The 21,860-nt window shown below is 37.0% G+C and overlaps 1 protein-coding gene across 6 annotated transcripts in view; it reads right to left on the bottom strand.

Annotated features, from left to right (window-relative positions):
- LOC127951238 (ras GTPase-activating protein nGAP) overlaps positions 1-21,860 on the bottom strand; it is a 73,255-nt gene that overhangs the window by 20,186 nt on the left and 31,209 nt on the right. For 4 of the 6 annotated variants that reach the window (XM_052549050.1, XM_052549051.1, XM_052549049.1 and 1 more), the window contains exons 2-4: positions 17,801-17,928; positions 16,948-17,074; positions 2,880-2,989 (exon numbers count right to left, since the gene is read on the bottom strand). In XM_052549050.1, coding sequence (XP_052405010.1) covers positions 2,880-2,989; positions 16,948-17,074; positions 17,801-17,928 — 365 coding nt within the window. Of the gene's footprint in view, positions 1-23; positions 165-2,879; positions 2,990-12,051; positions 12,200-16,947; positions 17,075-17,800; positions 17,929-21,860 lie in introns of those variants that run through there. The other 2 variants (XM_052549052.1, XM_052549053.1) reach the window with 2 other exon arrangements.

The raw sequence follows: 21,860 nt of genomic DNA, 5'->3' as shown, positions 1-21,860 counted from the left end.
AACTTCCCAAAGACTTCCTTGACCTTTCAAAAGCAGGTTTGAACATTAGAGGACAGGCAGCTGAGGTAAAATCCAATAGACATATCAGTCTAAGCGTTGAAAATACACTCGCACAGAGTAATATGGGACAGCCAAGGCCGGCTGAATAGTTTACCGTCTGCTTGTAGCACAGTCAGTGCTTGCTCAATGTCTTGAAGGAAAACAAAATATTAATAAGTAACCAAGTCAGAGAGTTCAAACGGCCACCTGCGGATACATAAGGGAGTAATATTTGGCTCTGGGACAGAATGAGCCGTTCTTACGAGGTGTGTTAGTTTCAGCAAAACAGGAAGGAAGAAAAGAAATAGTCCGCATCAACATATCCATTCATGTCCAGAGAGAGTGTGTTAACTCATTTCAGTTAGTAGGAGGAGCACAATAAATAATTAAATAAATAGCTTTATTATGCCTATGAAATCTAACTGATTGAGACTGTAGGAGAAACAACCTTAATAAATAATTGCCATAATTATTAGGAATAATAATCATATTTTGTTCCAATTGTGAAATCTGACTGAATAAGTCTGATCTTCTGGGAGAAGCAACCCAAATGAATAAACAAACAAACACACGAATAAAGGAGAAAATTAGTATATTTATTTAATATACTTGTATTATTATTTTCTGATTTTGAACATGAAAGTAATTACAGACTTATCACACTTGCTAGAATTTTCCCTACGAGTCAGAAAATGTGACTACTGTCTAACCTGTCTTACAGTGAATTTACTATTCTGAAGAAAAGAGGAAGCAGGAAGAGAAAACCAGGAAGAAATCTATCTGTGGTAAATCACAGAGGGTTAGCTGAGCAGCTATACATCAAAATCAAGTAGGACAATGACAGTGTCCAAAAAAAAAAAAAAAAAAAAAAAAATAAAAAATAGGGCAGCGGAAGTGAGATTTGTCACGTTCAGATGAGTGCCAGACTGCAAGCAGGAGAGCGTTTGGCTAGTAAAAGGCCATTAACCGAAAATAAGTGAGATTGTATGCGATAAATGAGTCACTCCTCATCAGAAGAAAGATGAGAGAAAGCTTTATGTTTGAAAAGTGAAATAGAGAGGGTAAAGAGAAGAGAAAAGAAGAGAGAGAGCGATGAAGCACTAATGTGGAGGGCGTTGCTGTACAAAGTCTTAGAAAGGGCATCGCTTGGAAATTGTCCAGCAAAGATCAAAATATCTTTCAAATTCCCACTCGGAATTATGCGGACACTTAAACACCACAACATTTGAAAAGCTTTCAGTAGCAAAATCGCTGGCATAAATACAAAGTTAGCCCTCACTAACAGTTTGCACTCTTCTGGGAATCATGTGACGAGTGCTGATGTATCTTTAAATCCAGGCCGTCCTACAGACTGACAGGCTTCAATGCAATCTTCACATAATTCATATATCAATTATATGCTGCCGCAACAGAGCTCTTTAATCCCAATGCACCTGTCAATCAATGCTTCCACATTCTTAATAGAAAATGACTTGAGCTGTAATGAGACTTCATATTAAAAACACATGCAACCTCCAAGTCTTTTATCCGAGTGCACCAAATCAGTTCACTTGTCTAGGAATTTTGTGACAGAGAGACAAATATGCACGATTAATCACTTAGAAAATGACACACACAGAAATGCTGGAGATATAAATATCTGCCTTGTCCCACTTCCTGCCTGGTTAAAAATATCATCAAACAATCTCTAATGCTTCTCAGAGGCACAGACTGTTTCCAGAATGTGCCTTTGTTACAATATAGCGATCAGAGGGAGCGTCTGCTCACTGTTCATGCAATGCAGCTCTGAAAATACTGCATAAATAACTCAAAATGAATGTGAAAATTCGAAAGGTATGTGTATGCACCATATAAACATACATACATCATTGTGCTGAACCTCTGTCCTCACACATAGGAATTAGCCTGGAATAAGGAAGACCATTAGTGGCTGGAGATAAACGGAGGACGACGACGTTTCACTAATCAGGGGCTCAAGAGGGTAATTAAAGTGGGGCATTTATCCCAAGCAGGAATTCTGCTCTATTTCTACATCAGTGCAGTGTGACATGTAACCAGCCTCTTGCAAAAGACGATGATTGATAGTGGGGACTAAGTAACAGCAGCAACACTAATATGAAAAATTACAAAATCTAAAGCAATTTACTGTCGTTTCAAACCTGTATGACTTACTTTCTTCTGAGGAACACAAAAGAAGATGTCTCAGTGTTGTTTGTCCATCAAAGTTAAAGGGCTGCATGTTTTTTTAAATATCTTTTGTCTTCCACAGAATGACACAAGGGTGAGTAAATGATGACAGAAATTTAGATTTTTGGTTAAATGTCCCTTTAAAGCGATTTTTTTAAATGACAGCTAATGTTGAAAACGAGTTCAAGCTAGATTTTTGGTTACATTTGTTTGTTCAAAGTTTTGTTATTCATCATTCAAAACTTGACAAGCCATATTGGTTTGGAACAACACAAGGGTGAGTGCATGATGGCAATTTTCATTTTTGGGTAAACCATCCCTTTATATTTTTGACAGCAGCCAGCTCAGTCGTCTCCACAATAGCATAGCTTTTCCTGTCACTTTTTCCATAGTTTAGCAGATTTGCAAAAATTCACTAACTTTTTAATAAAACACTGAATTCTGAATGGAACTTTACAGCTGAGCAAGTTTAGACAAAAAAAAAAAAAAAATCAAATGCTCTCCTGAATAGTAATGAACTTTTAGCATTGCTGAAGTCCACATAAAGACATTCAGGAGCCTGAAGAAGAAGCTGTGAGAAGATACTGAGGCCAGAGAGATGTGATGATGAATTGGTATAATGCTGATATGAGTGCTTTGCTAAATGAACTCACAGGCACTTTGAAGGGTGAGGAGTTGGGGGCATCCATGGAAATGTTCTTCTCCGAGCTGCCCAGCCCCGATATGCTCCTCCGTCTGGGAGAGCGCTCCGCGGACGCTTCCGCTGTGAGAGAAGAGAGGAGAGCAGGGATTGTCAGATTGTCAGAGGATGTCTTAAAAGTTTTAATAGGCACACTAATGATCAGAGAACTACAGATATTTAAAACATTGAGTTGGAAAGCTGTAACATGGGGTAGTCGACTGTGGAAAATTTCCAGGAAGAAGTTTGGGGCTACTGATGAATTACTAATAATGCAGACACAGGAATCTTTCTAAGTGGAATCCACATTTGTGCCAAACATTATTACTACTTCTGTGGATGCACTAATTTAAAAATGATGGCTGACACATAATCAATAATTATTTCATTATGTTATAGCTTAGGTCTATATTATGAATGCTTAAAGGCCAATCAGAACTCAACAGTGCAGTGGTGTATGTTCAGCTGCATGTTAAGTAGTTCTATGCCAGCATTAGTTCCATATTACATTTTGCCTGTATTTATAGTATATATATATATATATATATATATATATATATATATATATATATATATATATATATATATATATTTTAATTTTTAATAATATAAAATATCTAAAACTCAAACTAAAACTAAAATATAAAAACTCATATAAAGAAATTTTAATAATAAAATCAAACAAAAAAGTTTCTTAAGCACCCAATCAGCATATCAGAATGATTTCCAAAGGCTCATGTGACACCGAAAATTTTTATAATGGCTGCTGAATATTCAGCCATCACAGGAATAAATTACTTTTTAAAATATATTAAAATATAAAACAGTTACTTTAAATCGTAATGATATGTAGCCTTAGTCAACACAAGAGATTTCTTTTAAATACCAATACTTTTTTTTAATGAAAAATATCTGCAAAATTAGATTAAGGATGCACAAGAACATTATTTTATGAGCATCCCTCATAAAGATGTTTCAAAAAGGCAGGTGTGTCTTCCTTTGCTTCCACATTTCAAAACGGCCCCTGCACCCATGATTGATCCTTCTAACCAGTCTTAAATGTAGTCTGGGTCTAATAAAGTCACCTGCCCTCTGTGAATCTATCTCTCCCCTAATGATGCCCAGCGGGTCACGAACCGAGAGCTCAAGTCTTGCTAAAGTGCCAGTCAGTCAGGTTTAAAAGAGAGAATTAACCCAAAGCTTTCAGTAAGTCCTCTTAATAAAGCACTCATCCATCCACTGAATGCTCACTCTACCTGCCACCACCAGACTTCCAGATGGACGCCCTGTGGCTCTCATATAAAGCCACTCTCAGAAGCTAAGTGGAATATTACTCATTTTTTCTTTCATAGCCAAGTTTATTTTTAATTTCCTCACATCGATTTATTCCACATTTGCAGGGAGCCCCGCAGCTGATGTGTGTCAAGGATGGAGCAGGACGTAACCTACATCCGCACAACCTCCCAGAGATCCACCCCCCGGGCTGTCATCCTCACTGAAGTGTGCATCACCCCATAATGAGTTAATTCACCCTGAGATATAAAAACCCAGTCCATCACTGAGCACGAACTGCCGCAGAACTCCCGCCTCTCAGCGTCTGCACTGAATCAAGAAACACTGTTGAAATTGACCCAGAGGTCTTTGGCCAAGACGCTGCTTCTGGTTTCAGCTTGCAGGCCTCAGTGGATCCATACAATAGAGATTGTGCCTGGTTTGTTGGAGAGCTGCCCACCGCTGCTCAAGATCAAACCCTCGTCTCACAGTAAAGCGCTTAAAGACGTATTTCACTAAAAATGTCTAACTTGTCGGAATTACTTTCTAGTGTAAGATACGGTTTATTTTTACATCGGAGCTTGAAATAAAGCTTTTCTCTGATGATTGCAGTGTTTAATAATTATAGGCCTATTATTCATTGTATAATAAAAATCTGTTTTGAGAGAACTTTTAAAAAACATTTTTTATTGAGGATTAAGGATAAGAAAGAAGATGTGTTATGAAATTACTGCAGGCAAATTAATTGTAATATTAATTTAATAATAAAAGTAACTTTTATAATATACTTAATAATAATAATAATAATAATAAGCCTGATAATAAAAATAATGTAACGGGCCTAAATTAACTGAAAATGCCAAATTAGATTTAACTAAAGTGTATGCAATTATTTTATTCAGAAATGTCATGTTTGTGATTTTTTTTTATTTGTTAATTCGTTATTTAAATTAATAGGCCTACAAATTAGGAAACAGGTGCAGTTGATTGCTGGCGTCTTTTTTATAGAATTATGCATTGCTGCTGTTTTTTGAACATACAGCAGCAAATTACAGTCCAACCGAATGGATAAAGACGCACAAATTTACATGTGGGACATTCCCGAAATAGCTTGGATAACAATTGGCTAACACTGCTGTCAAACAAACTCATTAGGAATTATGCAAAAACACATTTATTTGAGTTATTTGAGATCTTACAATAGTCCTCTAATTGTGTTCAAATAGATTAAACATTTATTTAACAAATATTATATTTGCATAATAAACTGGTGGGGGGGGAGGCTTTCATTAGAGTGGGCGGGCCTTTTTCTGTCACGCCCATCATATGCCCCTGGTACAGAACAACACTGGGCCCCTTTTAACTTCCATTCTACATAGAATATTTCCCAATATATCTGTTTTACAAGCACAAAAAAAAGTTGTACAAGTTTGGAACAAAATGAGGGAGAATTTATATTGTTAGGTAAACTATTGATTTAATATCTCGTATACAGACACCAAATCTCTCATAAAGTGAATGGGATACTATAATGTCTCTTAAACAACGCATCAGTCACGCCTTTTGCATTTGGCCGCTCTCCAGAGGACCATTGATTAACAGCTAAATTTAGCAGGTCAACCTGTATGGCAGCCCAGGAGCGGCCCAGTCAAGTTCTGTACAGTCCATCAAACTTTGCAAGACCTCAAAATGTGTAAAATACATCTGTTCTCTAAAATACACTCTTAAAAACGAAAGGTTTTTGATTGGCATTGATGGTTCCATGAAGAACCTTTAACATACATGGAGCATTTTTTCATTGCACAAAATGTTAAATGTAAAAGGAAAAAAGGCTCTTCAGATTATTAAAATGCTCCTCAAACTAAGAAACAAATGATTCTTCACATAAAGGTTCTTTGGGGAACTAAAAAGGTTCTTCTACTGCATTGCTACCAAATATCCCCTTTCGGAACCTTCATTCATATTAAATTTGTGCTTTACGTGGACAGCAATCTGACGTTTTCTGCTCCTCAGCCACAGCTGGGCTCTGTAGACCGCCTGTTGTATATTCCAGCTCCTCAGATCAAACTCTTCCATGCATCGCTCTCAATCTCTGTGAAGTTTGCTGCTTGTTCAAGGGCTCTGCAGTGCTGAACTTGACGAATCGCAGTTATCCCTATGACTAAGCACGGCGGCTTCTTATATCACAATCTTGACGCTATCAACACGAGATTATGGGTTCAATTTCCAGGGAATGTATGTTGTGATTAAACATCCAGCTTGAATGCGCTTCACATCACTTCGGATAAAAGCTAAACGCATAAATGCGAGTAAACCTAAACCGAGAGCAGCAAAACACCACCTCGTTTCACCTCTGAACATGCACGGACAACTTATCAAACAGGAAATGACCTGTAACAGCATATTCAACTCAACTTCAATCATTATAGATTTTTTAATGACCCTCCAAGTCTGAGAGCAAGACGATAACTTAATTTATTAAAGTTAATCTAATAGAACGCAGCTGAGAACGAGGAAAAGAGAGAGAGAGAGTGAAATATACCTCTATCACAGCTGTTGCCCATCACCTGCTGAATAAATGGAGCTGGTCACCATTGGATTGGCTGAAGAGTGACCATCGCCCTTGTCCAATGAGCTTGAGCGCTTTACTGTTAATTGTCCATCACTCTGAGAGAGATTTCCGGCGCACTGATAAACTGTAGCCTCTTCATTGTCCTGCCGTGGCTTGCTGCCACATCGTACAGTCTTCCTCTCTCTCCAGCGCTCTCCCTAAAAGACTGAAACGTCCTCTGCTAAACCTCTCTCTCCCGTCTCAGTCCATCCTCTTCTCTCTATCCGTATCTCTGGGCAGCAATCCTAGTCCTCACTTTATCACCCTTTCTCTTTTTTGGCACACCAGCGGAAGAGATTTTACCGCATTTACTCAATCAATCGCTGTAACCTCACTCCTCTGTTCCTCTCAGCAGATCTGCAAGCACTTCCCATCCCTCTCTCTCTCTCTTCGCTCGTTCCCCCCCCCCCCTCCTCAGCGCATCTGGCTCCGTCTGCATGCTGCAGCCTTGCACATTAAGAAAAACCAAGAGGCGCTCTTTGCCTCGAGACTTTTGTTTTCGTACTTCATGTGGGACATGGCTCTGGAGGCTTGAGCTGCACGTGTGAATGCGTGTCATTTGTGAGAGGTGTGTTTTGGAGGTCGTTAAAGAATGGAGAAGTAAAAGAATAGAGAGGAAACACAAGTGCGTGTCAGATTACACTGTAAGGTCAAAGCATGCTAGAGCTGTTAGCTGGACGTGACCTATTGAAATAAGACAGAATCGCATGTGGACTGAACTGAAGGAGTATGGTGCACGACTTTATGTGCTATTTTAAGCATGTCCTTCAAAATCCTTATTGAATTTAATAAAGCATTATCGGATGCTATCAGGAGATTGGGATCAGGAAGTGATGCAACTACTGATGATACTACAATACAAACAGTGTTACTGTGAAATATTATTAGAATTGAAAACTCTTTTCTATTTTAATATATTTTCAAGTGTAATTTATTCCTGTGATAGCAAAGCTGAATTTTCAGCAGTCATTACTTCAGTATCACATGATCCTTCAGAAAACACTAATATGCTGATTTGGTAAGAAACATTTCTTACTATTATTAATCCATCAAAAAAAAAAAAAAAAAAAACAGAATTTATTTAAAATAAAAACCTAAAGTGTAAATTTTATATAAATTCATTACATCCTTGGTGAAATATTATTTTATATATATATATATATATATATATATATATATATATATAAAAACTTTATCCAAATTGTTAAACATAACTGTAAATAAAAAATAAAGCAAAAAAAAAATAGTGTTAAACATTTAATAAAAATGTTATGTGTAACACTGTAAATTTAAGACCTAAAAATACATTCTACTAAGTTTTTTTTTTTTTTTTTTATGATCCAAGAAGGTCAAAAAGTAACAAAAAATTCACACATCAATGGTCTTAAAAATTCTACAACAAAAAATTCCACTGTCTACCAATGCAAATTGAGACTACCTCAGGACACCAGGCTGTTTGAATCTTTGTACACGGAGTCAGCTAAAAAAACAACAAAGAAACAAGAGACACAGGCAGTGTGGACAAACCAGCTATTCTCAGTGACTACACTTTGATTTAGTTCCCTTAAATCACAGCTATTACGTCTGTCTCTCTCTCCCTCTGCAGCTCTCAGCTCATCCATCTCCTCACTATATGCAGCCCAAGGTCAGACTGTCCCTGGCTGTCCTCTGTCCCCTGGCGTCAGAGTCATCAGGTCTCCCTGTCAGCCCCTCTGTGAGGCCAGGCCAGGCCAGCACAGCGTAGCGTCTCCTTCTCTCCTACCCTCCAGGCTGTGACTGCCCCTGAAAATCCACTTACTCCATTGATTTGGCCCAGCCCTTCCTCGGATCAATACAGCGCTGGAGATAACAGAGGAGTTAAAATCAACACAGCAAGACCTGAAACAGGGACCCAGGCTGTAATTAGAAGTGATGCGTGTGCTCTGGTGTTGGTGGATAGGAGGATGGGGGATGGGAGAGAATGGGTGGTCCCCTAGTTAGTGGACACCACTGCTTTTATTGCCTTCTGAGATGAGCAATCAGTCTGTGGTAAAATGTCATTTGGAGAGTATAAATGAATACAGATTTGCCTAAAAAACACTTTATATAGAGTCAAACTGCCTGCAACATTAAGCATAACTGCACTTACATTACCCATCATTCTCTGCATGGATGAGAAGACTGTTATTAAATGTACTGATATAAGGATACATTGTAAGAGAGACACAGTTCACTGGAAAACTAGATTTTACATTTTCTGTGTGGCATTTGTCTGTGCAAAACTCTAAGTCCATGAGATTTTTGTTTTATATGTTTAACTTTGCAGCATCTCAGTGCCTTGTTCATGGTAAACGCTGATCAACACAAGCTCCATCTCTGAATCCGCTCCGAGTTTAGGTTGACTTAATGTCTTCAATCTATCTTCAATTATTATTAATATATTTAAAAACTCTGAACTTTACAGTGAAACATTTTTAAGTTCATATTTTTAATTCCTTTTGCATTTAGTATTTTTTTAAATATATTATTCTTATTCTTATTATTAGCATTTTATAACCAAATAACAAATCACAAAAATCTTGCCAAATTGTGTGGCCCTAAAATTCGTTTTTGTTTGTTTTTCTTTATTGTATTTTATTTCACAATTGCAAAATATATAACCGCCATCATGCATGCTTGCTGTTGAGCACTACCCAAAAATGAGCCTTACCCAGCTTTCCTCTTTATTCCAACATGACCCTGAGAACAAGACCTTAAAGAAACCCACAACTTTATCAATATACTTCATGCCTGAGCAGTATGGAATACATGAAAAGCCTACTTGTCAGGCCTCTCCACACCATCAAAGTAAAGATGATGATACCTGATATGAAATGTGCAGGCCGGGTATTAATTATTCATATTTAGTGGAACAGCAGGGGCATCAGTGAAGCTGAGCAAAGCTCCACACTTCCACCACAAGGAAATGCAGCATTTCTCTGCATCATAATGCTCCGAGACGGTAAGCTATGGGAAAACCCTGCATGAAAGCCACTGCAAAACGTGAGTGAGAATGCTGTGACCGGGCAGGATTTACTCAGAAACACTTATCCATGGGCCTGTTATCCCAAAGATTTTTTCTCTTCAGTCAGATACCCAAGAGCATTTTATGAGGGGTTATATTTCTTTTTATTGCAAGGTTTATTATACTTCAAACTTCTATTTGTAGTGCTAAACCACAATAACAGATTGATGGCGGTACAGAACACTTCCAGAAGTGTTTTGCTGACTAAGAAATACATTTTTCTCTTGCATTGTCTTGCTATTTTGCTATTTTATAATAATGTGAAACAAGTGCAAACAGAAGCACAGTAGTGTATCCTATTCTTAACATTCCTTCCCTCATGCCAAGACTTCTGTCACTATTTACTTTTACATCTATCTGTTTTTGTGTGATTCCAAACGTCTGGAATGCAGTGATGTCACAACACCAAGCTGTGAAACTGGAGACCCGCAAGATGCCTTTTCCACTCTTACACTGAGCAGACAGGTGTGGCGCACTACATTAAGATCCTTGCAACTCACAGACCTTGCATTGTTTTAGATTTATGATGCCTCAGAATCTAAAGGTCAAACTGGTTTGGTAAAAACCCCCGGAAACCCACAGACAGGTATTTCAAGTTTAACATTAGGTATGAAAAATGTACTGAGGTTCATATGAGGGGGGTCATATGATGTTCTCAGACACTTCCTTCCACTTATATATGAAACACTGTCACCTACATGAACAATAGTGCAATCGTATGTGATGACTGTCATTTTAGATGATGTTATTCAGAGTCGCAAAGCAAGTTTCAGGCCTGAAAGTGTAAAACTCCTGTCAGATGGGGGCAGGGCAAAAGACAACAAAGATTGAATGACACTAAGCAGGAGTTTACATCCAAACAATCTTTGCCATGACAAATCAGCCTACTTTAATCTACATTAGGACTCTCAAATCCCAAGGGTGTTTAAGTGATATTTAGAATTGAAAACTCATGGCAATGGCACGCATGTGTTTTCCTTTTGGCATGCAAATCTACTGGAAGGTCTCTTGACAGAAAGGTCTCTGAAAGCAATCTGTGCATTTTCATAGTTTATTTGTAATCTCATTCATGTTCTCTGTAATCTAGCCTTTCCATACATAAAAACAATTAAATCTAATAAATACATTATTTTTTACTGCAGAATATTTGCTTTTATACAACCACATATAATAGTATTGCTATACATGACTAAAATGGCCTATTATACTTTGCGTAAAAACGGAAAATAAAACAGGATCATCATATTCTCTTATTAATTATTATCTGATTAATTCAATGAAAGCATCCATCTCCCTTTTAATACATTGGCATATTAGTATAGATGACATTAAAATGCAAATAAATAAATAAATAGCAGTGGACGCCAGGAGGGGTGACCGTTAATGAAGGATGGGGGGCAGACAAGCGGAAGAATCGATGCTTTCTTCTACTTAGCGTTAAAGGCACGATGACAACGAGCCATTGTTAATCTAAATTAGGCTTTAATTAAACCGGACAAAGGAAAACGTCCACTTTTAGATCCAGAGTCGTGAAAAATGAGGAATGGGAATCCTTCCGAATCCGTAGCCTACTTCAAATGTAATTCATTCATTTTTCTTTATAAAACATTATCGATTAAAGTACCACGAGCTTTAAAGTACAATACAAACAGCAACAACTGTTGGTTTAAAACACGACGATATAAATAATTGCACGCGTTTCAATTAGCAACCTCACCGAGTGATTCATTTAGTATCATATTTTGATTCAGTAAAACGAACCGATTCAAACGAGTCATTTGCTCAGGAATCGTTCTACTTCGGTTGGACTGTGCTTTAGGAGTCGGATCTTTATAGTAGTGAATCAAAGAGTAATTGTTGTGGAATCGGACCACACTAGCCACGCTGTTTGTTTCAAAAACTACTAGATTCAGAGCATTTTAATTTTGCGTTTCGTCCGAAAAGGCGGGAAACACAAGTTGATGAAACGTAACGTTACACGTCATGAAATTAAAAAATACAGTTTATCGATTCCAAACAGAACCTTTTCAACTTCAGACAACGTACACACTACATCATCATCAACACTAATAACAACACTATAATACGACTTAGTAGTAGACCAAAGTCTCAAATGTGTACGTAACATAAATTTAAACTCTCACGACTAAGTTATGTCACTGCCGTGTGGCTCCCCTCCACAACCGTTTAAGCGACGCGAAAAACATAAGTTTATGTTACCTATAAACTCCATGGTTGATATCGATCCCGCAATCAGTTATAGTCACATCCCTCCGCAAATACAAAACGAAACAATCCCAAAGAGCCGATGATTGAGCCGAGCCGGTGTTTAGTGAGTGAAGTCTCTCACACAGTCGATACACTGAGGAATGCTGTAAAGCCTGAGCTGAGCTCGATCCAGTCAGACTCAGTCAAACCCTCTCCGCTCTTCTCTCTGTTAGTCTATTGAAGAGCACAATGGCTGTCCTCTCCGAGGAGCCTTTTATCTACAGATGATTGCACACTGCCCATCTTCAGACATTACATTACTAGGAAATGTTTGTCAAGGCAGTTCACCCAAAATGAAAGTTCAGTCATTTACTCGCAATTATGTCGTTCTACAGAAGAGAAAGCAAAATATGCTTTGAATATGATGTTTCCAGAAAAAAGGGAAGAATTAATTAAAACAATGGGTTTAATACAGATGTGCCAATGACTCAATATAGTACAGATCCTGATAAATAAGACACAGAACAGAAATATAAAAATATGGTTGCACTATTATATTTGATTCACGGTGTAACACTGAAGAAAGACATTCACCTGTTGCATGCCTGAGAAAGAAGAGGAAACCCTCACTGCTGCAGAACAATATAGTGTTATGAATGAATGAGGGAAGTGAAGCAGCTGGATGTACAACTCCATTTATTTTTCTGAGCATTAGCATCTATGAATGCCATTTCTCACCATAGTTTTATTTCAGATAAATCATAAAAAAAGGAAGTCACGAGAAAAAAGTACAATAATGTATTTTTAAATTTTCTAAATATGATGCAATACAGAAAAAGAATAGTGATAACATTTTAAATAAAAAGTGATGTGACATTCACAGTGATGGATTTAAGCTTAGGATTTAAGCTTTGTTTCAGTGTAAGCAAAATTAGTTTGCAGTAATAAAATGCTATAGATAATAATTTAACCATCTTAAACTAATATATATATATATTCCACTTATAATGGGTTGAAGCTACATATAACAGCAGCTCACACTGTGAAATGTATCATAGCAACAAGTCTGGCAAGGAAATATTTGCAATTTCAATCTCCCAGCATGCCAAAGTCACACAATATGGTCACTGCTGACTGACAACATGCAGTTTTAGATCAAATTTTGCAGTCTCTGGGTATCTGATCTGTAGTTTTCCGCTAATTATTAACATATTTAGAGATACACATACTGAAACATTGCAAAAAACAAAATATGAGACACTATAGAATCTGAATGATGCAGAATTGCATACTTAACAGTCCAAACCAAGCCGATTTAGTAAATCATAGCTGGATTAAACTTTATAGAGTGCAAGATGGTTCCTCTGAGAGGAACAGACTAAAGCTTCTGTCTTCTAGCGCACTGAAAAAGCTTTTATAGAGGTCAAAGCAGCTGCACTGCAAGCTCATAACTATTTGGAGTTACTTTATAGGGGAGTCTGTGAGGTGGAGGAATATTACAAGATGACAGAGGAAAGCTCCGAGATGAACATAGCAGAATTTCAGCCTTCTAACTAGCTAGGAAAGCACTGAGACAGTTAAATCAGACTGTATGCACTGTATAGGCAATGACATGGTGAAATTTTGTAACCCTAAAGGCCCAGCATTGCAATTTTGCAGTTTTACAATTCTCTAAAATTCATCCCCAAAAAACATGCATAAACACCATTATATTCTGGGAACAGTGGCTTCATAAAAACACACACAAAAAAACAAAACAACAACAAAAAAAACTTCAGATAAGGGTCTCAAGATGACAAACACAAATCAGTGACAGAAAAAAAAGACAAATATTACAATGATTTTCATCTAAAATTCAAGATACAGAGAAACTTAGACAGCAGCATCCAAACAAAGCAGAATTGTGCATCTATAACGCACTGAGAGAACTGTATAAAAGAGCTGAAAATAATACTCTATAATGGCCATCCAGATAGATCTGATACATATAGCCTTGAACTTTGTTCCTTCTTCCAACAAGCATAACAACATTCTGCTCTCAACACACTAGTAGCACTTTTTTCTTGCCCCAAATATGCCAGGAAGTTCTTGTAATCTGCCTTGTTACCACGTAAAAATGTGAATTTCTCAGGACAGCATTCCTCATGACACCGCTCTCTGAACTGTTGTCATCCTTTTTTATTTGTTTCAATAAAACACTGAAATATGTTGCACAAAGACCCCGAGGGGGGAAACACAGACTTATGGACCAATATTAATGGATTCTGTAAAGTCGAGTCATCTCAACGTGTATAAATAGCAAAATCAATTGGACACATTCTTTAGTGCAACAATAGAATGAGACTCATTTCATCTATCATAATAGCTCCCCATTATTCTATTTTAGTCTCTATTAAATGCTTCATTACTACTAGCAAAGAGGTTAAAGAGAATGTTGCCTTTTCAAAAATTGCATTTTTAGGGATAGTTAACTTAAAAATTAAAATTGCCATCATTTACTCATCTTCATTTAGTTCCTAATGTGTATGACTTATATTTTCTATGGAAAATTACAAAAAAAAAAAAAAATAATAATAATACATTTCGACTCACCCCAGAGCCAAAGGGTGTAAAGTTATTATTGAACTCTTACATTGTATGGGCAAAAACAGCAGAAACGTGATTTTGTGTGGAAGGAACATCCACAATTCAAACCTAATTGCAATTACATAAATAGCTCTGTTTGCTTTGTGAGAGGGGTCAGAACCTCATTGTCTTGACAACTGTGAGAAAGATGGGGCCCGAGCTTCAATAAGTGATACATCCCTCCTGTTGCAACAACAGAAAAAAAGAGAGAAAAAGTATGCTTCACAGATCGAAACCATACAAACTGAAAACCACATATGATCTCACTACATTTTTTTAGCTGTGAATCTAACAGCCTCTAGAGACTCAAGCTGTTCTGAATGGCCATGGAAACCCTGGACTCTCCCTTTCCACCCTGGCTGCGAAGTGTCTCATTGTCGAACAGAGTGAACATTAACATATAAATAACCCTCTTCTCTCGGTCTCTGAATCTGTGGCGGTGCAGCTTAGGAGGGTCTGGAGAATGAATGACTCTCTTAGTCACAGAGATTTGTGCATTTCTCCGACCGCTGCCTTTAGCAACCAGCCCCCTGGGTCAGTGTCTGCGCCCCCGCACGTACTGGCACTGAATGAGAGACCAGTCAGAGGGCAGCTTCAGTTATTGCCCCCCTAGGCCTGGGAGGGAACCAAACACTGTCCAGAGAGAAAGAGAGAGAAAACTAACAAAGTAACAACAGTGAGTTTTGTTCTGCAAAATGACATTCCTCTATACTCCTCCTCGCACAAGCTTGCTCAGCCCACAGAGGTCGCGGAATCAAACGTACCCAAACATAATGAGTCATTATGAGAAAGAGGTGTGGATATGGAGAAGTGAATCAGATGATTAACCTGTTTTCAGAACAACTTCAACTGAGTCGGAGTCAGTTTGATAAAATGAATGAATTTTGTCATCATTAGCATATCCTCTTGCCATTAAAAGTTTGTCTGACTTTCTTCAGTTGAACACAAAATAAGACATTTTGAAAATAATTTTGTGTCTGTTGTTTTGGACCCTATTGACTTTCATTATATGAAAAAAAGCAGCAGCAAAGAATTCTTCAAAACATCTTATTTTATGTTTCACAGAAGCCATCCAGTCATACAAGTTTGTAACAGCAAGAGAGTGAATACATTCTGACTACATGTTCTCATGCTATAACAATGAGGGCGGTGTGTATATATGCGAATAATTATGCATTTGATACTGTTGTACAACTGATCTTTGTTTTGTGAAATATTCCGCAGTTTTGAGCATGCATATTTTCGCCCCCAGTCTGGTGTTTTTCAAAGCTCAGCCTGCGGTGTTGTGGTTAAATCCATTGCTTTGTTATCCTTATCCTCCGTGCTTGTGGCAGTCGATTCAGAATAACGGCTCTGATGTTACAAATGCACTAACTGACGTGATTTCGTTCATGATTCACCTCATGCTCTGCCTGCTAGCACACAAATCCGTATGCTATAACCAGCAATGTGAGCGTGCTTGCTTAACAACATCTTAAAGCTACAGTAAATGCTAAAAGAGCGCCATTTGATCCCCTGGTATAAGCGTCATTTTAGAAACCCTATAAACATAGAAAAAAAAAAAAAAAAAAGCTTCGTCCAAAGTACCTAGAGGTCCTGCTACTATTTTTAATATCTGATATTAAATCTCTATACAATTTTTGTACATTAGAAAAAAAAAAATATATTTTTTAATGCTACAGTGAAAATTGGGCACAATATTAATTGAAAAAATTATATATATATATATATATATATATATATATATATATATATATATATATCAGTAATTACTTAGTTCTACAGTGAATATTGGCATCACAATACTGACTAAAAATCTGAAAGAAACTTTATTTGATAAAAAAGACATTTAACAGTATTATTCAGCTGCAATTTATTTTAATATGTCTGATATTAAAAGTCTATATTATTCTTGCACCACAAATATAAAAATATTAACAATTTTAAATGTAAATGTTGTCAATATTAATTAAAAACATGAAAGAATCTTTATTTGACCTATGCTATTTTTAACTATTAAACAAATGATTACTGTTGCTGAATGTTATTGTTAAATTACAAATTAACTTTAAATGTGTTATATAATCTAAAATCTAAAAATAGATTTAAAATTAAGAATGAAAAACAAAAAAATAAACATCACTGATATTATACAATAACCCTATCAAAACTCGAATATATTCATGTTTCCTCTAGAATATTCCTGTGGTTATTTTGCCAGCCAGAAAGCATAAATTATAGTTTTGGTATCATAACAGAAACACCACACACTGTAAATCTTACCTAACATGGAGGTTCCCTCTGGTGGATACTCTGGGAACGGTCCTTCAGAGGGCACACTGACTGTCCTTCTCAGGCTGCGAACCTTTGATGAGGATGCTGTGGGGCTTTCATGGACCTCAGATGGCATCTGGGAACAAGTCAGAGGTCAGAGGTCAGTGGGTGGAGGTCACAGGGTTACACATTCTAACAGTGGGCCAGAAAGTCCCTTTTCCTGACAGTGCTACTAATTAACTAACCGTTTAAATGAATGTGAAAGCAATCAGTCAATCTATTTCAATACATGAAGTGAATTGATTGATTATTCCCTTTCATAACCTCAAATCATAAAACCGTGCAAAATGAGGCTCTTTAACTATCAAGACCAATTTGAATGAGACGAGTTTTCCTTAAAGGGATAGTTCACATAATAAACTCACCCTCAACACAAAAGAAGATATTTTGAAAAATGTTGGTAACCAAACACTGTCTGCATTGTACATTTTACTTCCATCAACAGTTTTTACCAACATTCTTTAAAAATATCTTCTTTTTAGTCTCACAGAACAACAACATGACAGTTGAGTAAATGCCGACAGAATTGTCATTTTTCAAAACCAACTGACTCTTTGAGGAGGTCAGGTAAATTTACTTTGTGATTTTATTCGAATCACAGATGTTAACTGTCTGGAAAACGAATCCCATCCAAATCCAAATGACATCCGCAAACAACGCATTTAACCCTCACAAGGGGAAATGTACAACAAAGCACAAACATCATCTGCGTGTCTTCATTTAACTGTCCTTCGCTCTTCATTCTGATGGAGAGGAAGAGAGAAGAATGAGGGGATAAAGCATAGGGAAGGAGCGCTCTTACCTCTTCCTCCTTGTTGAGCAGGATGAGCTGACTATCGGTCAGGATGCAGTACTTCCTCTCCCAAACGCAGGGCTCCGTGTACGGCGACTGGCCGCAGGAGAAGAGGTGGCTGGGCGGCCCCTTCACATCTGTGCACAGAGGGCAGATAAAAAACCTCAGAATGGATTGCCATTTAAAAGGACCACCACAAAAACCGGCTCTCTTCATGTTACCAAAGATTCTCATCAGACTTAAACTTTAGGACGGAGCAACGCTTTTAATGGGATTTCCAAAATATGTGGCTACATATTCCCTCACAGCTTGTAGAAATAGACAAGGACCCTCAGAGAAGCACAGACTCTCTTCTCTTCTTTCTTTAATCACCAGTTCACTTCACAAAAATAGACTCTGGACAATGATGCTGCTCATAAGAAAACGAGTCACGCTGGACTCATTAAAGGCTCCTGTGAGTGATCTCTGCATCACTAGCAGCATCAAATGGATTTGCAAAAATAATGGTCTCCACAACTGTCCTCCACTGTTAGGACAAAGAGCTAGTGGCAGAAAGCTGCTTTCAGCATTTCTGATTGGATAATACAACGCTGCAATTACATTCATAAATGTGTCAGGTAACAAGAAAAATCAAGTGTGTATATATATATATATATATATATATATATATATATATATATATATATATATATATATATATATATATATATCTCCAAAAGGAGATACCCCCGACAATGTAAAGCGCTTTGAGTGCCTAGAAAAGCACTATATAAATGTAAGGAATTATTATTATTATTATTATTATTATTATTAGTATTATATATAAATACTACACTACTGTTCAAAGGTTCTGGGTTGGTTTTAAAAATGAATTTGCAAAGCTTTTTTAAAGGTATATTATGCCCACAAAGGCAGCATTTATTTTGCATTTTTTAGAAAAGAAGAAAAAGAACAGTAACATAATAAATGAATAAATGAAAACTGAATTTTTAGTATCCATAACTCTGATGATCATAAATCATTCTAATATGCTGATTTGGTGCTCAAGAAATATTTCTTCTTATTATTATTAAGTCTGAAGACTAGTATATTTTTAAAGCAACTGATTCATTTTTTTTTCAAAAAAGAAAATCCAAAAGGACAGCATTTCTTTAAAATGTACACCTGCTGAAGTAAACTATTAACTTAAAATTAAAATAATTGTAACAATTACTGACCGGACACGTTCACTTTGTGACTTATGTTTGAGAAAAACACAATTTTCAAGAAGAAAAAAGCATTGGAAAATTGTACTGATTCTATATGAGAGTTTATCTATCGTATTTGACTGGATTGAGAAAAGCGGACTTCGGTGGGTGGCTGGGAAGGGTTGGAAAATAAAAAGGCATTGGGGATGTCATCTGAAAGGAAAGTCGTTTCAGTGGCAAAAGATTGCAAACACTCTCTTTCTTTGAAATAACTTGCACAATAATACCAGAAAAGTGCATTAATGTAAACTTTGATTTCATCTTTGAACAGCTGTAATTGAACTGCATGGTGTTCAGCACACTGCAGCCTGTAGAGGGCAGTGTTCTACTAGTTTACAGGATTCAATCTTAGTGGGAGAGAATGACACCAGGAAGCTCATAATTCTTTGCATCTCTCTCAGAGCTAACAAACAAACCCTCTTAGGGGAAACATCTGCTTTTTGAAAGCAAGAACCCAGTGATTCGATGCGTTCTAGGTCACCTTCAGAGCGACATTGAGTGCATTTTGAGAAGGATCACATTTGATTTCACATAGCAACGAGTGGAAGCACTTGTCAGAAAACATTACTGACAAAAAGCCTGGCAGTCCTCCTGGTCTATTAATTGATCATTTAGACCTTCGCTAAGCTTCTTCAATCAGTTCTGGCTGACAGTTTTGCTGTACGGTTGACCAGAGCGAGACACAGAAAGAACATGTCAGGACTCAGGGTCAGAGGTCAGCCCGCCCTGGTTGGGCCAAGTGGCAGCACTTCAGCTTTCCCAGGCCTCATTACTAAATGAACACCACACAGACGCAGAAGAAAGTGACGCAATGTGTCTCAAGAGGACGGGTGTGACGGATGCGTCTCCACTCAGTTTACTGAACGCAGTCTTCTTGCCCACCACTATTTTCCACATTAAGCTATCAACCCCAGCAATGACGAAAATGCACAAGGGGGAAAGAAAAAACACTAGCTCTTTGAACAATGTATGATCAGGGGATAGAGCGGGCAGAGAACTGATAGAAAGATTCAGAAAGAGAGCCAACTGAACAAAAAAATAAAGACCTAGAAAAAAATACTCTGCGAATAGAGCTTGGTGGGCTTTAAAAAAATAAATAAATAAATAAAATAAAAATAAAAAAGGTTTTTGATGATATTTGACAAACTATTTTTTCTCTCCTTTTTTTTTTTATCAGAGAAATCATTTCAGTAATACAGCACAGATTGCTATAGATTTTAAATGTTCATTTTAAAAAATAATAATAATTTAATATAAATAATTTCTTTATTTGTAACTTTAATTTTTTTAATCCGCAAAGACGCAATATTTAATCAAAATGTCTGTAAATTTGTACAATTTCTATTTCGGACAAATGTTGAACTTACTTTCTTATTATAGATCGTAAAAAGATGTTTCGTGGTTTCGACAAAAATATGAAACTGTTTTTCAACTGATAATAAGACACCATTTTTGAGCATCAAATCAGCACATCGGAATGATTTCTGAAGGATCATGTGACCCTGAAGACTGGAGTAATGATGCTGAAAATTCAGCTTTGCCATCACAGAAATAAATTTCATTTTGAAATGTATTAAAATATAAAACAATTTGAATTAGTAATGATATTATTTCACAATATTTAGTGGTTTTACTGTATAAATAAATATAGTTTTGGTGTAAACCAATTCCAAACACTAGTGCATTTAAACAATAACATTATATAAAAAGTATTTTTTTTATTTTTTTTTTTAAATGATGACTCAAATCAGACAAATAGAACCGGTTTAGAAATGAATCAAACTCACCAAATCACTAAAACGTTTTTTTTTTTTTTGCTAATAAATCTAAACTCAGAAATGCTATCAAGATTCAGTTGGCTCTCTGAACACTTACATTTTATGGAAAAAACTGCTTGGACAAACTGCACCTTTCATTTTCCATGGAAAAAGTCAAACGAGTCATGAATGAACATGAGGTTGATTAAATGATGACAGAAATGTACTTCTTGGGTAAATTATCTCTTTAAAGACCCAGGAGCCATTCACAGTGTTGATTATGTTACATCACCAGAGATTATTTTCTGTGTTACTATTGGTAATAATGTGTGAATGAAAGAGTTCTGGAGAGATCGAGCTCAACTCTGCCAACGACACAAACGGTTCTTCTATTTACTGCTCCGCAAACAAGCATACAACTGTGTAAACAGACACGCTTTAATGGGTGTTTGGATAAGTGCTGGTAGGCAAACGAGGGAGACTGGCGGCGACTGCAGAAAGATGGAGGTGAAATGTGTGGGAGTGGAGGGAGCCGGTCTGTTCGAGACGACAGCATATAACATATGGACGGGTGAGATAAAGTGACTTCTCCAGAGATCTCATATGCCATTAAGGAACGTGTGAAGCTGTTGGGAAAGCAGTTGACAACTCCATCTGATGGAACACAATGTCTTTCATAATTATCTACACATACAGAGACTCTCCAGGCACGAGAGATTTGAAAAGAACCCTGTTCAGTAACGCCAATATTTGCATTACAAATGTGTCAATTGTGCACCGCTAGTATCTGAATTCCAAAAATAGTTGTCTATTTTAATCTCTGTGCACCAGTGTTATTTAAACCTCATCAACCGCCATCATCCACTGACTGCCAATGCAGCGGCGAAGGAGATTTATTTCAGGAATTTTAATTACATCCCGTACAGATTCACTGCTTCGGCGTTCACCTGCGCCTGTACATACCAGCTATGTGCAAATCACGGCTTCTCTCTGGGGAGAGTAAAAGGCCAGTGAACATTGAGGATCACAGATCTCTCAAAACAAGCAGATGGAACAGCCGCTCAA

The sequence above is a fragment of the Carassius gibelio genome, chromosome B2 (assembly GCF_023724105.1).
Source record: "Carassius gibelio isolate Cgi1373 ecotype wild population from Czech Republic chromosome B2, carGib1.2-hapl.c, whole genome shotgun sequence".
Classification (NCBI taxonomy): Eukaryota; Metazoa; Chordata; class Actinopteri; order Cypriniformes; family Cyprinidae; genus Carassius; species Carassius gibelio.
Note: the sequence above shows the minus strand (reverse complement) of the source record. Positions and strands in the feature narration are given on the sequence as shown.